The sequence below is a fragment of the Crassostrea angulata genome, chromosome 7, assembly GCF_025612915.1.
Source record: "Crassostrea angulata isolate pt1a10 chromosome 7, ASM2561291v2, whole genome shotgun sequence".
NCBI classification, from domain to species: Eukaryota; Metazoa; Mollusca; class Bivalvia; order Ostreida; family Ostreidae; genus Magallana; species Magallana angulata.
The window spans coordinates 58,186,923-58,202,761 of NC_069117.1; the positions used below are offsets into that span (position 1 = coordinate 58,186,923).

The 15,839-nt window shown below is 33.1% G+C and overlaps 1 protein-coding gene across 4 annotated transcripts in view; it reads right to left on the reverse strand.

The window, feature by feature from the left end:
- Positions 1 to 10,844, reverse strand: part of LOC128191453 (fibrocystin-L-like) — a 43,723-nt gene extending 32,879 nt beyond the window's left edge. For 2 of the 4 annotated variants that reach the window (XM_052863521.1, XM_052863519.1), the window contains exons 1-6: positions 10,741 to 10,835; positions 1,568 to 1,639; positions 1,277 to 1,418; positions 1,024 to 1,120; positions 815 to 872; positions 117 to 210 (exon numbers count right to left, since the gene is read on the reverse strand). In XM_052863521.1, coding sequence (XP_052719481.1) covers positions 117 to 210; positions 815 to 872; positions 1,024 to 1,120; positions 1,277 to 1,418; positions 1,568 to 1,639; positions 10,741 to 10,807 — 530 coding nt within the window. In that variant the 5' untranslated portion in view covers positions 10,808 to 10,835. Of the gene's footprint in view, positions 1 to 116; positions 211 to 814; positions 873 to 1,023; positions 1,121 to 1,276; positions 1,419 to 1,567; positions 1,640 to 6,445; positions 6,572 to 10,740 lie in introns of those variants that run through there. The other 2 variants (XM_052863520.1, XM_052863522.1) reach the window with 2 other exon arrangements.
- Between the last annotated feature and the right edge of the window lie 4,995 nt (positions 10,845 to 15,839).

Below are 15,839 nucleotides of genomic sequence, written 5' to 3' on the forward strand. Positions count from 1 at the left end.
GCCATCATTGAAATTGTGAAGCTGAAAATAACTAATGATAGTTTCAAGTCAACAGATTAATGAAATATAACAAGAACTTAGCTGCTTTTTATCGATGAATTGGATGACGTTCTTACCTGAGTAATTTCTCTTCTTTCCCGTTGTCACTCTCGGCGATGTTGCTGCCATATCTGGTGGTAATTATTCTACCTTTCACCGTCAGAAGTGTGCCTGGAGGAAAATTATGAATGTATTTAATGTACTGCAGATACATACACCTTACAGAAGAAATTAATAAACAACATTTTTAACATAACACTTCCAATAACCATTAAACCGTTTATAATCTGTCCCAAGTTATTGCTTCCATCGCTTTTTGATGATTTTTAATAAAATTACACATACATGTGAAAGAAATACAGTTGAAATCGTTAAAAGGGAATATATCCAAGATATTTTCATTGATCAATTATCCCTTTCCACTCAGAAAAATTCACAGGAACGAAAACAGATTCCTTACGGAGATTTATAATGGGGAATATTTACATCTTTTCTCCATTCGGAGTACACTCGGAATACATCGCGCAAATTTTTAACGTTATCATCCGGGCTTATTAATGGCTGTTGCAATGCAAAATCTCCGTAGACTTTCAATTTCGGGATGTGTATTGAAACATGAAGCGGTAGAGGGGGCGTTTCAAAACAGATAATCTGGACATTTTTTATATTAGTGGATGAACGTAGTTTGAGCACAAAGGTATTTACTGTTAATGAAATATCAAACAAAAAGTGGTGGAAGCAAAAACTCGGGACAGAGTATTGAATATAAAAATACCTGGTGTCCCAGATCTCGGGTAGACGGATTCCACGGTGGGCGTTGCCCATGCGATAGTCTGTGGACAAATAAAAACAATACAATAATCAAAGTAATTGTCAATCCTATAAGGATATCGTTAATTAACCAGAAAGACCATACCCGAAACTCTGTTCGAAAAAGCCCGCATAATATATGTGGTATCTCGAACCCGACTAAATTTATCTCACCTCGAAGACGCATTTCGAGGAATCTGCAGCACAGACGCTGGTCACTATTTTCCCGTCAACCTTGACCTGGAATCCATATTTCCCTGCAGGTAAGGGTCTAGAAAATATTGCAAAGTATATTTAAAATAGTAAATAAAATTAATGCCATTTTGAAATGGCAACATCGGACTTTTTTAACATCACAAGTGTGACTTTGGTCCATTTTTTAATAAAAAAATAATTATTAAAAAGCCCTTCTGTCCATGATACGTACGGGGTGTAGAACTGAATCTGGTCTTCCGTGCAGCCATCTTTGTGAATCTCCGTCTTATATGACTGTGTTCCAGATATAATGGTTACCTCGTTTCCCAAGTTCTCATTTCCACTGCCCCAGTTAAACTGGTTTGCAGCAAATCCTGCCAAAAAAGGATTGAACTTCGTTTGTAATAACATTTTTTTTTCTTTTTATTACAATTTTTTTTTATCATAGATTTTCAAAATTGGAAACACATTTTACCTTTAACTGAAAAAGTTTATTTTTAGCTAAAAACAAAATGTTTATTACCGCTTCCATATATAGTTACTCTGGTTCCTCCATTTGTACTCCCGAAAAAGGGATCGATACGCGTCACCTCAGCTACAAAGAAAAACATGCAATAAATATCATAAGCTGAAAGAAAGAGTTGTGTTTGTTTTGATGGGTTTTTTTGGGGGGGCGGGGGTAAGGGTTGTTTTGGGTTTGCTTTTTCGGGGTGTTTTTTTTTTGTTTTGTATCATATATTTTGTACCTTAATTTTTTTTTGATATATTTGAGCACGATTGTCCCATTTTATATGATTTAATGAAAATGAATGAAACATTGAATTTTAACCCGCAAAAATCAATTAAAATCACGTAGACATACACGTGAAAAACGCGCCTATTATATTTCTTTTTCTGCACCATATCCTTTCAAGGCTATTGTATTTTAAAATTGAAGAAATGTCGAGCTTCACGTAGTGTGGTGCATGCGCGCCTGTCCTGCTTCGAGCCCTCCAGACATTTCTATGCCGTGAGCAATGAACTCGATTTCTTCTCCATTTGATATAAATGTTACGTTTTAAAGACTCTTTTATGTAAGTCTACAAAGTGTAATTTGAGGATCATGTAAAGCTTTTAGAATAAACTTGACCCCTTTCCGACCCTATGTTAAGTTAATGAAAAGTCGACCGAAGAACGAGACATGTACACCGTTTCATTTTAATCAAACACTTTAATCGAAATCGTAATATTTGATTGTACGATTGAAACGAGGCACTTCGCCGACAGTACGCAACAATCTGGTCTCTAATATTCCGCCATTTAATTGATTATATTGTGCATAAAAAGAAAGGGAGCTCTCCACAAAATACTTTCAACAAGGCGATAACAGACATTTCGAGTAGATTCTTTATCTACATAAAGCACCGATTTGTCCCCGATTAGATTTTGAGTGATGATTATAAGCTGTTGGAAATACGGCCTCGATTTTTTTTTAATTTTCTTACAATGTATTAGAAATTTATTGCGTTGTTAGATCGAAAATGAAGGAAGTATGTTAATAATTCGTACCGCATCTGTTTTGTTGATATTTTAAAAGGAAAGGTTGAAATACAGAACACATAGAGTTCAGCCACAATAAAGGGGTAAAGTTAATTTAATTCAATAACTTTTATATATCTACAATTCGGTGGCGACGTGCCTCTGTTTACATTTTAATTAACACAATGCTATAATTTGGATCTGATATATTTATTTTCCATTTTAAAGTTTGTTGGTAAAACTTTTAACCCAAACAGTCAATAGGTTCACTCGGTGTCGGTAAACATCCTTTAATTTCTTCATTCGAGAACTATTGCATTAGGGTACACAATAACGGCTCTACGTAAATTGTGACAATTGCAGGTTCTATTTGCCTTACTTTTCGCTGACATTTGACACTGATACAAATTAACTTAGAACAAACGAACCCACGTGCTGACTGCATGGGCGCGTCTTCGGAATGATTACATGTACTATTTAAATTTTGTTATCAAATTTGATAGAAGTTATACAAAAAGATGAACTTTATCAAAGCAAAGGTTAGGTTCACGTGCACATTTAACCTTTTGTATATTTGTTATGCAATAAGATAATTTCTTTGGACGTCCCCGTGTATCATTTTATAAATTAAGTTTATCTTATTGACACTGTCATGACAACAAGACCCAAATATTCTCGTTGAAAATGGCGGGGAGCTGTCATTAGGCCGTTAAAAAAATGGACCACATCAAATTCATTCCTAAATAGTAGGACTTATCTATTAAAGTAAGCAGTTGTTTAGGGTTTACGAGAAGTGATTCCATATCTTATATCTCTCGGTAAATAGAAATATTCTAGCATTGACAGCTTTCTTTTGAACATCTGATAATTTTTATTGAAAATCACGAGAAGAGACAACGTTTCTACAAGAGAAGCATTTAATATCAATAAATTAGTGTGTTGGTAGATTCCGAATCCCCTCTTGTTCCGTTCATTATCGATTCCCTCCCGTGTGTTAGGATATGGAACACGGGGCTATACAGCGCAGCGAACAAAGGAATTCTTATTATTCAACATGCACGATAATCTTTCTTTCAGCTCAATATTGAAAGGAGCTAACAAGGCCCCGGCTCTTTAGATTTGTCAAATCAATATCACTCGGCTCTTGAAATTTCTGATTGACACTTACAAATCTTTGATATGATATGTGACCTATGATCAGAATTGACTTGCATGCGCAAAATCATCATCATTTTTTTTTTACTTTTTCATACCCTATTAAATTATTATGCGTCAGACTGAACATAATGTTTATTCATAAAAAATGTAAACACCGTACTAGAAATGACATTTTGATGATCCAAATAAAAGATGGCAAATCAAAGTTGGTATCCCTTTCCTTTAGCTAAGTGCATGTACGTTGACAGCATCGATCATTATCTTCACCCGATTCTCTCCTCTTTTTCAAAGTCTCCTCGGGGCCTTTCAGGACTTTGATTGATGGGTCGCAACTCTTCACGATTACCTAATCAAGCCTCTTAATTTCATTGAATCAGCGCAGCGGAGCTTGTACAATGGTTAGCGTTTTTTGGGACACTTTGTAATTTGATATCGTTAGAAATAAATCAGAGCTCTTTGCTCCAATAAGCATTTTTTGTATCATTAAGAAGTAGGAATTAGACAGTTGACGAACCAATTGGTGACCTGTCAGTATAATATATATGTATCATAAGGAATTCATTATGTTAAGAGCATATCCACGTTTGCCTGAAATTAATATAAATGCTGTCAAAATAGAACTCATAGCAGTTAACGCACACGCATACATGCACTAAACTTCAGAAGCTATACGTGCAATTGATGCTAAGTCTTTAATTAAAACAACATTGTATTGACTTCTAAAGGGATTTGGAAACAAGTTTTAAACCTTTGCGTTTCCGTTTTCTTAGAAATTCATTATCAATCGAAGTAGTATATTCCAAATTTAATGAAATACAGAATTATTTTATGCATTTGAAGATAATTAATTATATCCAGGTGAATACGCGCTTCTTCAAACATTGTCTCCAGCCACGGATACTTGGTTCGCTCTCGTGCTGACCGTGCGTTGTAACGGTGCGTAACATATTCGTGTACATGTATTTTCTATTTTGCTTTGTCTCTCTAAATATAAACATACATGATACCCATTTTACCCTTATGTTGATTCAATTCCACAGCATTTTTACACATTCAAAATCAGCAGAGACGCGACAGAATAATCAACGAGTAAAAGGACACACAAATAATGAAACGTCTTTTTGATAAATGACCCGCGGGAAACATTTTAGTAGTTAAAAATGAAATAATACCAGTCTAACTAAATATACAGTAGAAAATATGAATGAAAAGGCGATTGATCAAGAAATGACTTAGTTTCGGCATTTTTTGTTGAATCGAACAAAGAAGCGACGTGTTTGCGATCGGACAATGTATTTCATAAGGCGAAGTATGATAAGGGGCATAAAGTAATTGAATATATGAACACATTTGAAGTATGAGATTCACAAGTAGCTAAGAAATAAAAGATTAGTTTGTTATTCGTCAAATGTATGACAAATCAATATTTGTCCCGTGCTGAGCATTATCATAAGACTGGTAATTATCGGCAAAAACATTAAAAACAGGGTTTTTTTTTTTTTAAATAAACATGCATTCTATTCTCATGGACCCCTGCAGTTATTCTGTGAACACAAAGAAGTATTAGAAAATGTGCAAATAAATCAAACGCTAAAAACGTTTAAAGGTTTAACTCAGCTGTTTTATTCTTAACATTGAAGTTTAACTTTTAAGGTACATATATTATTCTCAAGGTCGGGTTATAAATGTTTAATGCATATGGATAACCAGGTGCAGATGGGTATTGTTGTCTCTCTGATGAATTATGGTAAAGATCCGCTAATATTTGGAAAGTAACTACATCGCATGTTTTATATAAAAAAAACTATACGACTGACCGACCGCTCTCTCTCTCTCTCTCTCTCTCTCTCTCTCTCTCTCTCTCTCTCTCTCTCATACTTATAGATTTACGATCCGTTTGGAATAGCCATGATATAATTCATTTAATGTTTTGAAAGTGAATGTAATGATTAAATAATTTCAAAATAGAATAAGCGGAAATCATCATTTTTTAAAGAATTGACAGTGACGTTATCCTATGACAAAGATTAAATGGAATTGAGTAGATTTCAAATTCTTTTATATGATTTTGCATATTCGAAAATAAAGAAAATACAAATAATTTAAAGGCTATTAAGAGATTATACAATGTAGATATTGTTTTGTATGCAAATTTATTAGATGTTGTGATTATTGTTAATTTTCATATTTTTAAAAGATTTTTTTCTTCTTCATTTTTTACTGTGGTACTACTAAGATCTTATAATTAGATCTACATCAAATCAAAAGTTTTCTATAATTCCAAATTAAAAAACTTTTTTCGCAATAAACACTTAAAGATTTTTATCCAAATTACACGGAATCACTTTTACTGTCCGACGCAGAAAATTGGATATTGGGAAATTTACATTTAAATTTAAAAAAAAATGTTCAGCACATTAATTTTTTGTTTAAGTTTTTAGTCGCTATCAAATGAGAAAGATAGCTAAAACGCTCGTCATTAACTTGCAATAAAATCTTTCAAACAATGAAACTGATGCGAGCATTATCGTAGTTAATGACCCGAAAGCGAAATTTCTCATAAAAATTAAAACTTTACCATGACTAAACATTTTTGCGTATTTTCAAATATCGATAATTCATCTGACAACTCATGTCCTTTTGCTAAATCTTGTCAGAAAACAAACAATCAAAAAACCACGAAAAAGGTTAATCAAAATTCAAAATTAGCGATAATATGACTCACAGCTTAGTACTGTCCCCGAGAGCAAGACGACAAGGGCCCCGAGGGTAGGGCCTGACCGGTGGCGCATTCTGTTCACTGTCAGATACCAGAGTGACCACCGAATAAAACGGAGTGAATTAATTATAAGATACCTCGAAGGAAATAAAAAAAAGACCCGTTCCTCACGCCTCGATCCGATTGGCTAAAAGTGATTGGCTTATCCAAACATGTGGCAGTTCGCATTTATTGAAAGTTTTTAATTTGATAATTTGCCGTAAAATATCGTTAAAAGTACTTGCGATTTAAATTTTAACCTGCATAAAGATTTTGTCTCGATTTTAAAACAAAACGTGATTTTTTGTGTACCTTTTGGTCAATTGCAAATATTTTTGCATTTCCGAGGAATTTTGATTTTGGTTTTAACCGTTTTTATCGTCAGGTTAACTCTCTCTCTCTCTCTCTCTCTCTCTCTCTCTCTCTCTCTCTCTCATGGATTCTAAAGAGGAATTGTTACTTAAGTGTTGATTAGGTAAATATACGTCACCGTTCTCCTTAAGCCCTCTTTTACTTTTCTAGGTCACAGCAAACAATACGTAAAAAAGCCAAAAATTAATATAATCTTTAGTAAAGCAACTCCTTCAACTTGGCGAATGTAAAGATTTACATAAGGAAACATTTTGATAAAAGTCTGTCAAACGATTTTTATGTTATTAAAACCATTTTTGCCCAGGTATCGCTTAGGTTGCTCTAGCCTTTCTAACCTAAACTTCAAACTTAGACCATTCTTGCTTTAACTGATCGGCGATGTTTCAAACCGTAGTTTGCTTATCATGTAGAGTGTTCCTGATAACTGTATATGTGATAAGTAATTATTGTCGCAAAAGAAATATGGATTGAGAAGATCCCAAGTTCTTTTTAAACTTGATTACTGGTATTCTGGTCTTGAATGAGTTACAATGGACAGACTGGTACTGATCCATGTCCCTCACCACGGGGGTTTTAACTTACTAAATTTGTCCATGGTTGTTAACAAATTTACAGTACATTTAATTGTTTTAAGTTCAATGCATATAGACTATCGCAATATGTAAAAAGATAATAAAAAGAGAACATCTCCGAATTATATAGATATGCAAGCGTCGTCCGTGGAAGTTAAAAAATTGATAGTAAGAACAATATTTCTTTTACTAGACTCTCGATCTCTGTGCTTCTCAACGAAAGCCGGTGAAGGATAAATTACGCAATTTGTAATCCGGAGATAATAGTTTCTGCAAAATCATTTAATATATTTCTGTTTTTTAAACCCTTTGGTTAAAACAATGTCATGGGCATTCTAGAATGTAGAATCCTACAAACCGTGAAGAAGTTTTTCTGAAATCAATATACGGATTTTCTTCTCCATAAAGAACAGAGGTTAGATATTGATGCGTGTAGAGTTTGATTTTATCAAATTTAAAAAAAAGTTAGAAAATATATTTCACTGTTTTTATATACTGTCGTCCCTACTTCGATCTACGAAACAACATTGCCTTGATTACACACAAAGAGCAAAAGGAATGTATGTCATTTGGTAATTGGGTTTTTGGCTGCTAACTTTTCCTTACGTTATTTATAGGAATTACATAAGTTATTGAAATTCATAGATATTTGGATGTTGGTTGGAACCTCTTAAAGAACAGAGGCAAATGAGTCAAATTAAAACACCCCGAATAGGTCATTCAAAACAGTACTTCGATTTATAATTCTTTAATATGTTTTGCAATTGGATTATGTTGTTTAGAACTGGCGTATGCATGTCAGAACCTCCAAATGGTGTCCTTTTTTTAGATCTTCTGTGCCTTTTCTTTTATAGAGTGACTCTGAGCTCCATATTTTTGTTATTGTTTAAATAAGGTCAAATGGAAAACAAACCGAATTTAATTAATAAAAACGTGAAGAGACGACCCTCTATACATTAAAATTATTATTTTGTATAGCATCAAGTCGGACATAACGTTTGAACAAAACACTTTTTGTGACAGTGACAGTGGGTAGAGCACATGACATTCGGTAACTTTTTATATATTTGTTAAAATACGTCTTTTAAGGTAAAGGGTTCGATACCATCAAAAATTAAAAGCAGTTTCGTTTGTTTAGATATTCAAAACTAAATAGGGCTATATACATCTAGTTAAAAGTTGTGCTTATGCAAACTTGTTATATAAGACTATCAAATAGATTTAATTGGAGAAAATTAAATTTGAACTTAAAATTTTCGACTTAACCAAATGAGCATTTGCGCTTTCTCCCCCTGCAATCTTCTCTTAATTTTCGAAAACAAATTTCTAAGTACGGATATAAAAAAAGATAAATTGAGAGAGAGAGAGAGAGTAAATTAGGTTTACCCTTTCATTTTCCAGATACAGTATGACCAACAATCTTATACTTGAATTACCTTGAACCTGTTGCACAAAAGAACATTTAAATTTAACAAAACAAGTTCATGGGTCGTTTTATGCGTTATGACGTCAGCAGGAATCTCATAATCCCTAAGGATTCCAAATTAACGCCAATAGGATATGACACAATACAAACAGTGACCAGCAAAGACAGAGCAATAAACAGACCAGCCTAGGGTATTAAATTAGATTTTTCTATAAGTAGGAAAATATTTTTAAACAGAATGTTATCCTTCAATCCCTTAATAAAGAAAAGTGATTTAAAATTCTTATGAAAATTGGCTTAACCGTTGAGTCTTGATTTTTTTTTTTGAATCGGTCACGTGGAGAGCCATTCGAGAATCGTTGAGGATGATTACTTAACAGTTTTACCAAAACCAGCAGTCGTGTCCGTACACTCGGTGGGCAAGCTGTGAATACCCAATTGAAATGCAATATTTAGTTTTTGGATTATTTCGCCCTTATTTAAATTTTTTTTAGTTTTGCTTGTTTTTGGCCTGGATAGTTTTTCAACATAGTTCCAGAAAACAGTAATCGTAAAGAACTCACATTTGCATTGATAAATAGTTAAAAACCTATCATTTACTCGAAGAGTAATGCAAGTGCGTTATCAAAACCTTTCAAAGAATATATTGATGTAAAATTCAAAATGCCCGCTGCTTAAGCCCGCGATCTTTAATTGGCTTTTACTGACAAGTATTTTACTATTTTAACATTATTTTGTAACAATTTATTATGCAATATTATATATTATATTAATGGCATAAACCCCTTTCAAGGACGTCCAGATTTTGGGTGCTTGAATCCTCCATATAAAATCTTAGATTTAAAAAGAGACTGCAAAGAGGTCATCTAGAAACCGCCACCCCAATCATACATGCAATGACCGTATCTAGTAAGCCTTAAATGATACAACAAGCCCACGTTATTAATCACAGGGGGAGAAAGTAAAGGTAATTTATTCCTTTTAATGGCTTTTATGAACATCTTAAATATTCAATAAGTAATTTGTCAGGTTCGGGGTTTTTGGCAAAAAGTAATAACATTGCGCATTGTCCGGAACGATCGTCTTTCATCTCGATTTCAAGTGGCCTCTACTTGGATCTAGCGTAGTAAATGCTGATACCCTTTTGGTGATAAACACTTTTATCCCTTTCTAGCGAGAGCTTAGTAAGTGGATGAACATGAAATGGTTACGCATACTCTATATACAGTACATATATCACTGACTCGACCTCAACACATTGTAAATTATCAAAGTTTTAGTTCAGGAAAATTTAGAACTCGGTTCATAGTCTTTAATAAAGTAGGCATAAATTAGCATCCAATTCTGCATGTTACCAAATTAAAGCGTTTAGTAAAATATGTAATTGTGATACACAATTAGTTATCAGTTCTATCTGTCGAAACAATCCCTATTGGTATGCTAATCAGTACAGGTTTTTGAACTGATTTTAACTAGCTAACAGTCGTTACTCTGAAACTTTAATCCATTTATTTGGTGTGAATTTATTTTGAAAAATCATTTTAAACAAAGGGATACTTATTTTGACAATTTTTTATAGGTGTCATTGTTAAAAGCGGCGATTTCTTCAACTGTTAGAGCGATAGTTTCTGATTGCACAAAGACTGGTTTTGCAAAAGTTTTGTTTATTCCTATCTTAAATATGTCTTCCGTATTCTGCGTTTTAGTATTTCATTCAATGGTTTGGTTTAACTATTGCACAAAGTTACAAAATTTATAAACAAAGCAGAGATCCGAAGAATAAAAAGATGATGCGTGTGGTGCAAAATGATGATGCATGGTGTCTTTTAAAAAGTACGATTTTTCTCAGACTCCAATGAAAGTGAAAAGGTTATAATTTGTGAATGGCTTACCGGAATCAGTGACTGTCAAACCATTGTACAAAAGGAGTAGAGTCAGAAGTCGCCAAGTATCCTCCATTTAATTAGACTGTCAAACTAGAATGGGAGCCAGGGGTTAACCGAGCCGCTTTTAAATGACCCATCGCGAACCTTCATTGGGCACAGCTGATCGAATTAAGGAAACAATGCGGATTATTACAGGTCATTGGTATTGTATCAGCAGGTATATTACAAAATCAGATATATTCCTACTTATGTCAATTCGTCGAAGAGGTGGGGGAATAAAATATATCTCGGGAGAATAGAAAAAAAATTACACGAGTTTTAACATTCCATGGTTCAATTACACTCATTAAAATTTCATGTATGAAGAAACCAAAACCAAATGAATCAATAGAAAATTACTAGTAATATAAAGTTATTTAGGGTTTTAAGTACGTGAGTACTGTGAATTTAAATTTGCGGGATGTGGTCAATATTTAATTAAAACAAAGCATTTTAGCCGTTTGTTAAATAATATCTCTCTCTTTCCTGAAGTTTCAATAATTCAATGATTTTTGGGTTTTTTTTAAAGACGACATTTTAAGGAATAATAATTAAACTAGGCATTTTGCCACTTTTTAAAAGTCAGGCATACGTCATGTGAAAATTAATTAAAATTTCAAACATTGTTCTTAAAGGAGAGGTCTATATTTGTTAAATATGCTGATATAGATTCGATCTCATTAAGTAATTGAAATGTTGACAAAGTGTACATTTTGTACGGAAATCAATCGATTTGTGTATTTAAATAGTGTACATTTCCTATATTCTATTTGTTTTTTCTCCTTAAAACGTTTGGAATGCCGCAACCCATGTCACTATATATTGCTCCTGTCTTATGAAACTGGAGCTGTTTCTGTTCGCATCAGATCCTCAGGCCTCTATCATCTTTCTTAAAAAAATGCTGTCGTCAAAACAAACCCTATCAATAAACAACTACCCGATTGTTTTTTGCTGAATTTGATAGACTGACAAGTCATGGTTTGTATCTCAGTTTGCTCCAAGTCACGCCACATCAAGTTAATTTCTAGATTAAAATTTAAAAAAAAAGAAGTTTAAAAAATAAAACAAACTGTTTATTGATTTTTTGGTAATTATAAAATCCAATAAACCGAGAGAAAAATAAATGTACGCATGAATTATAATCACCAATGCCTTTTAATTTGACAACCTAATAAAAGAACAGCGGATACTCCTGGTGCACAGGATTTGGTGGTCTGTTTTACCCATCACCCAGGACTCTCTTTATTACCTTAATCTCTCTTGGTTGCCACTAAACCGTCTATGCTACATCGCCAGCGAGTTGGATGCAGTGAACAAGAGGCCCATGGACCTAAACGGCCACCTGTTTTGATATAAAGGAAATATCTATATGAAGCAATTCAATATCTTGCGCTATATTTTCTAGTTACTGATAAAAATGTATGGTGCTAAGGTTGGCAGACCTGAGCGGTATTCTGAACATTGTACAGATTTGTGGACAATGTGGGAAGGGATGACAATGATATCATTGGGATCGAGATACTAAGATTGGCCAATAATATGTAAAAGTGGTAGATAATATAACAAATAATAAAGAGAACACATTCTCAGAGTACATGTATTTTTATTATACTTTCATGTTAAATACTGAAATCTGGTTGGTTAAGACGCAGATGATAATCCGTTCTATTACCCTCAGCGTTAGCAACACGCTTGGCAACGGGTAACACAACAAATTGTTACATGCGCGAAAATTATGCGCGTACGGTTCGCCATAGAATTCACGCCACTTCTATATAAAATCACGTCGGTTGACAATGGTTTTCTTGGGGTGTCAATTTCAACTCTTACCCCCCTAAACAGGCACTATTTATATAATAACAATCCTTTCAATTGCTACGTAATTTAGGCCATTTGTTTTTTGGAATGTTTTTCGAGTCCAGTGAACACAGAAGAATTGCAGCTACTGATTTATGGTAATGTTTAAAAATTATTAAAGTGAGGAAACGACAGACACCCAAGACGCATCGAAGAAGTTTTTTACAATGTCGCTTGATTTTGGTTTTTAAGAAAAATTAAACTAAATTGTTCATACTTAAATGTTAGAACAATGATCTTATAATCAACCAATACGTCTGAGAAAAATCTTGCCTAAGTTTCAATATTTGAGATTTTATATAATTGGTTTTATCCCAATGGTCGAATCGTCATCTTTGATCAAATTTGTTAAAATGACAGTTTTAGTTCATAAGAGAATCGGGTGAAATTCATTTCATTGTTTTTCCACACCAGAACATTATGTTGGATAGACTTCTATACAATACTCTCCAAAGGGGAGACCACTCTGAGCGTTTATTTGCGTCATCTGTTCATACATTCACAATGGAAATCACTGGTGAGACCTCTGATCGTTTATCGTTTTTTATAATTTTTTCCCCTTGTTATCCGGATGTAAAAAATCCTGGTACTAAGCTGCCTTTTGAATCTACAATAATTTACGATCACATAGATCGACGACTTTATAGTTAACTACAATATAGAAGACTAAAAACAGATTGGGCCGAGAAAAAAAATAGACAAACGAATAACTAGTTGACTATATGCATTGGTGTAACGGAATTCATATTTTTACCCACTTAGAAAACGAATATTTTAAAATCGATTGTTGTACAAAAATAAGATTTTATCGTTGAAATGAAACAATCACTTCGAATGCCTAAAAATATCCACAGTAATTGACCGATATTTGAATGGCACAGGTGTCCACCTATATAAATGTTTCAAATAAGGGTTTAAAATGTCGTATTTATACAAAAACTTGTGACACGCATATGATAGTTATTGAATTCGACAAGAAAAATCTGACTTTTTCCACATGATAGGTCACATGATCACACCTGCATAATGTGACCACATCTGAACAGATAAATGTATTCATTAATTTGATAAAAAATAATAGGAAACAACTGTATATCACTGCTTTTGTTCAAATTCAAAACGTATTTATTCTAAAAGCATTTAAAAAATAATTTACTCAGGTGAATATGTTCACAATTTTGTTTACTTGATATGAAACTGTTTATGCATTGCATTATTTATCTTAAATAAAATGAACACAGTATTTGTCATTACACTGTATATGTATCTTGTATTAAAAGAAATGTTTAATAATATATACCTTGACTATAGGAGAGAGCATATACGTATATGGGCATATTACCTGCTGTTCAACCCAATTCAGTGTATTTATATACTAGAATGTACTTCGAAAAATTTCTTAAATCAAAAAATTTAAATAAAAAAACCATGATGAATATATTTATACATGAACTTGTTTATTGCATTGATACATGCCAAAAATATATTCAAATTATGAATAACAACAGCCTAACAAGGTAAACATTCGTCAGAAGATATATTTGTGATCAAATTATATGCACAACTCAAAATACATGCTCAACTTCAAAATGTATGTCACGGGGACTAGCGGACGGGAAAAGTACTCGCTTATTGTCCAACAGAAGATTACATGCGAAGGTTAACTCGGCCAACGCCGGTAAAGAACAAAGGTTGTGACGTCGAGGATTTGGCTTAGTATTTCCGTTTGCTAATTATAACGCACTTGTTATTAAACTTGGTTTAAAAGAGGATATTAATTAAAATCTTTTTTTAAAGAAAGCATTCCTTCATCTTTGTTCGACACTATGATTGAAATTCGAGGCTAAAGTATCGTTTTGTCGCAATCACGCCATTGATATGGTCTGTATATAGCATGTAATGATTCGTAAGAGAACGGTCATTGGGTTTTATTAAAATCATTAGAAATAGAAATCAATTTAAAAGGAATAATGGAGCACAAATGTATATTCTTTGATCGTACCAAAACGGATAATGATGATGCCAAAAAAAAAGTCTCGGATAAAACGGATCTGATGAGTCAACAAAGTTGAATTAGCTCTGTGATTCAGGGCTATTAGAAAATTATCTGCGAGTATTGGCGATTATTATACTTAGCAATCAATGAGATTCTCTTTATAAATAAGCAATGCATTCAAATTTTACTTTGAAAATGATTTAAAGACCAAAGTGTTAGTTGTCTCAAATTGATGGTCGATTGGTACGGAAAATGAGTGCACAAGAACTGAGAGCAATTAAATAGTAAAGTCAAAACTTTCTGTTGTCAAAAGAATTCTGAAGAGTGCTAAATAACATATAAAATACCAGTAAGTCTACACTTAAATTTTATTAAATGACGGCAAAAATTGGCTACAGTGGTTCTAATTCATTTTGCAATATAACATACCTGTATATACAACAATGGGACTGCCGAACAACTGGCTCGCACCAAACTACAACATTTTCAGGTAAGTAACTTGCTGGGTAAAATAAACCCCAATCATGCCACCAAGACAATGACACGATAAACTTCATATTTACCTGATGACCATTAAATTATTATATAACTTTGTATTTAATAGTTTTTTTTTAAAGAATTGGGAGTATCATATAAAATGTTATCACCGTCTTCCAAGGAAGGCGGTATAAAGAGTTGAAATAATTTACAGTCTCCGCGCGGGTTGTGCACTTCTTCTCTTTTGTGATTGGTAGAAAATACATGAGGTGAAAATTTACATTTATTGCATTGGTTAAAACACTGTTCGGCGCAAAAGAGATCATTTTCTGATGATTTGTTTTTTACATACGACTTAACAATTTTTGTAGATTTCAAATCTTAGAAAGTGAGAAAACGTAAAAAAGAAATGGCTATGAATGAAATTCAGGCTTTATATTTTCAGTACAACTAGTTGAAAGCAATATTCTATAATATCTTGTGAAACAATTTGTTCTTTTCTATTTGTTTTTTAAGCAAAATTTGATCAGGTATTGCTATTATGCAGATTAGATGCGGTAAAACTAACATCAGTAAAACAGATGCTGAATGCAGTGGTACTAACTGTATTTTATTAGTTAGTACGACCCTTCCTAAGATTTCTTTTTACCCACTGTACTTGTACACATTTCTCAATTTTAGACATTTACGCTTAAAAGGCAACCATAATAAAAGTTCCACACGCCATGGTATGTAA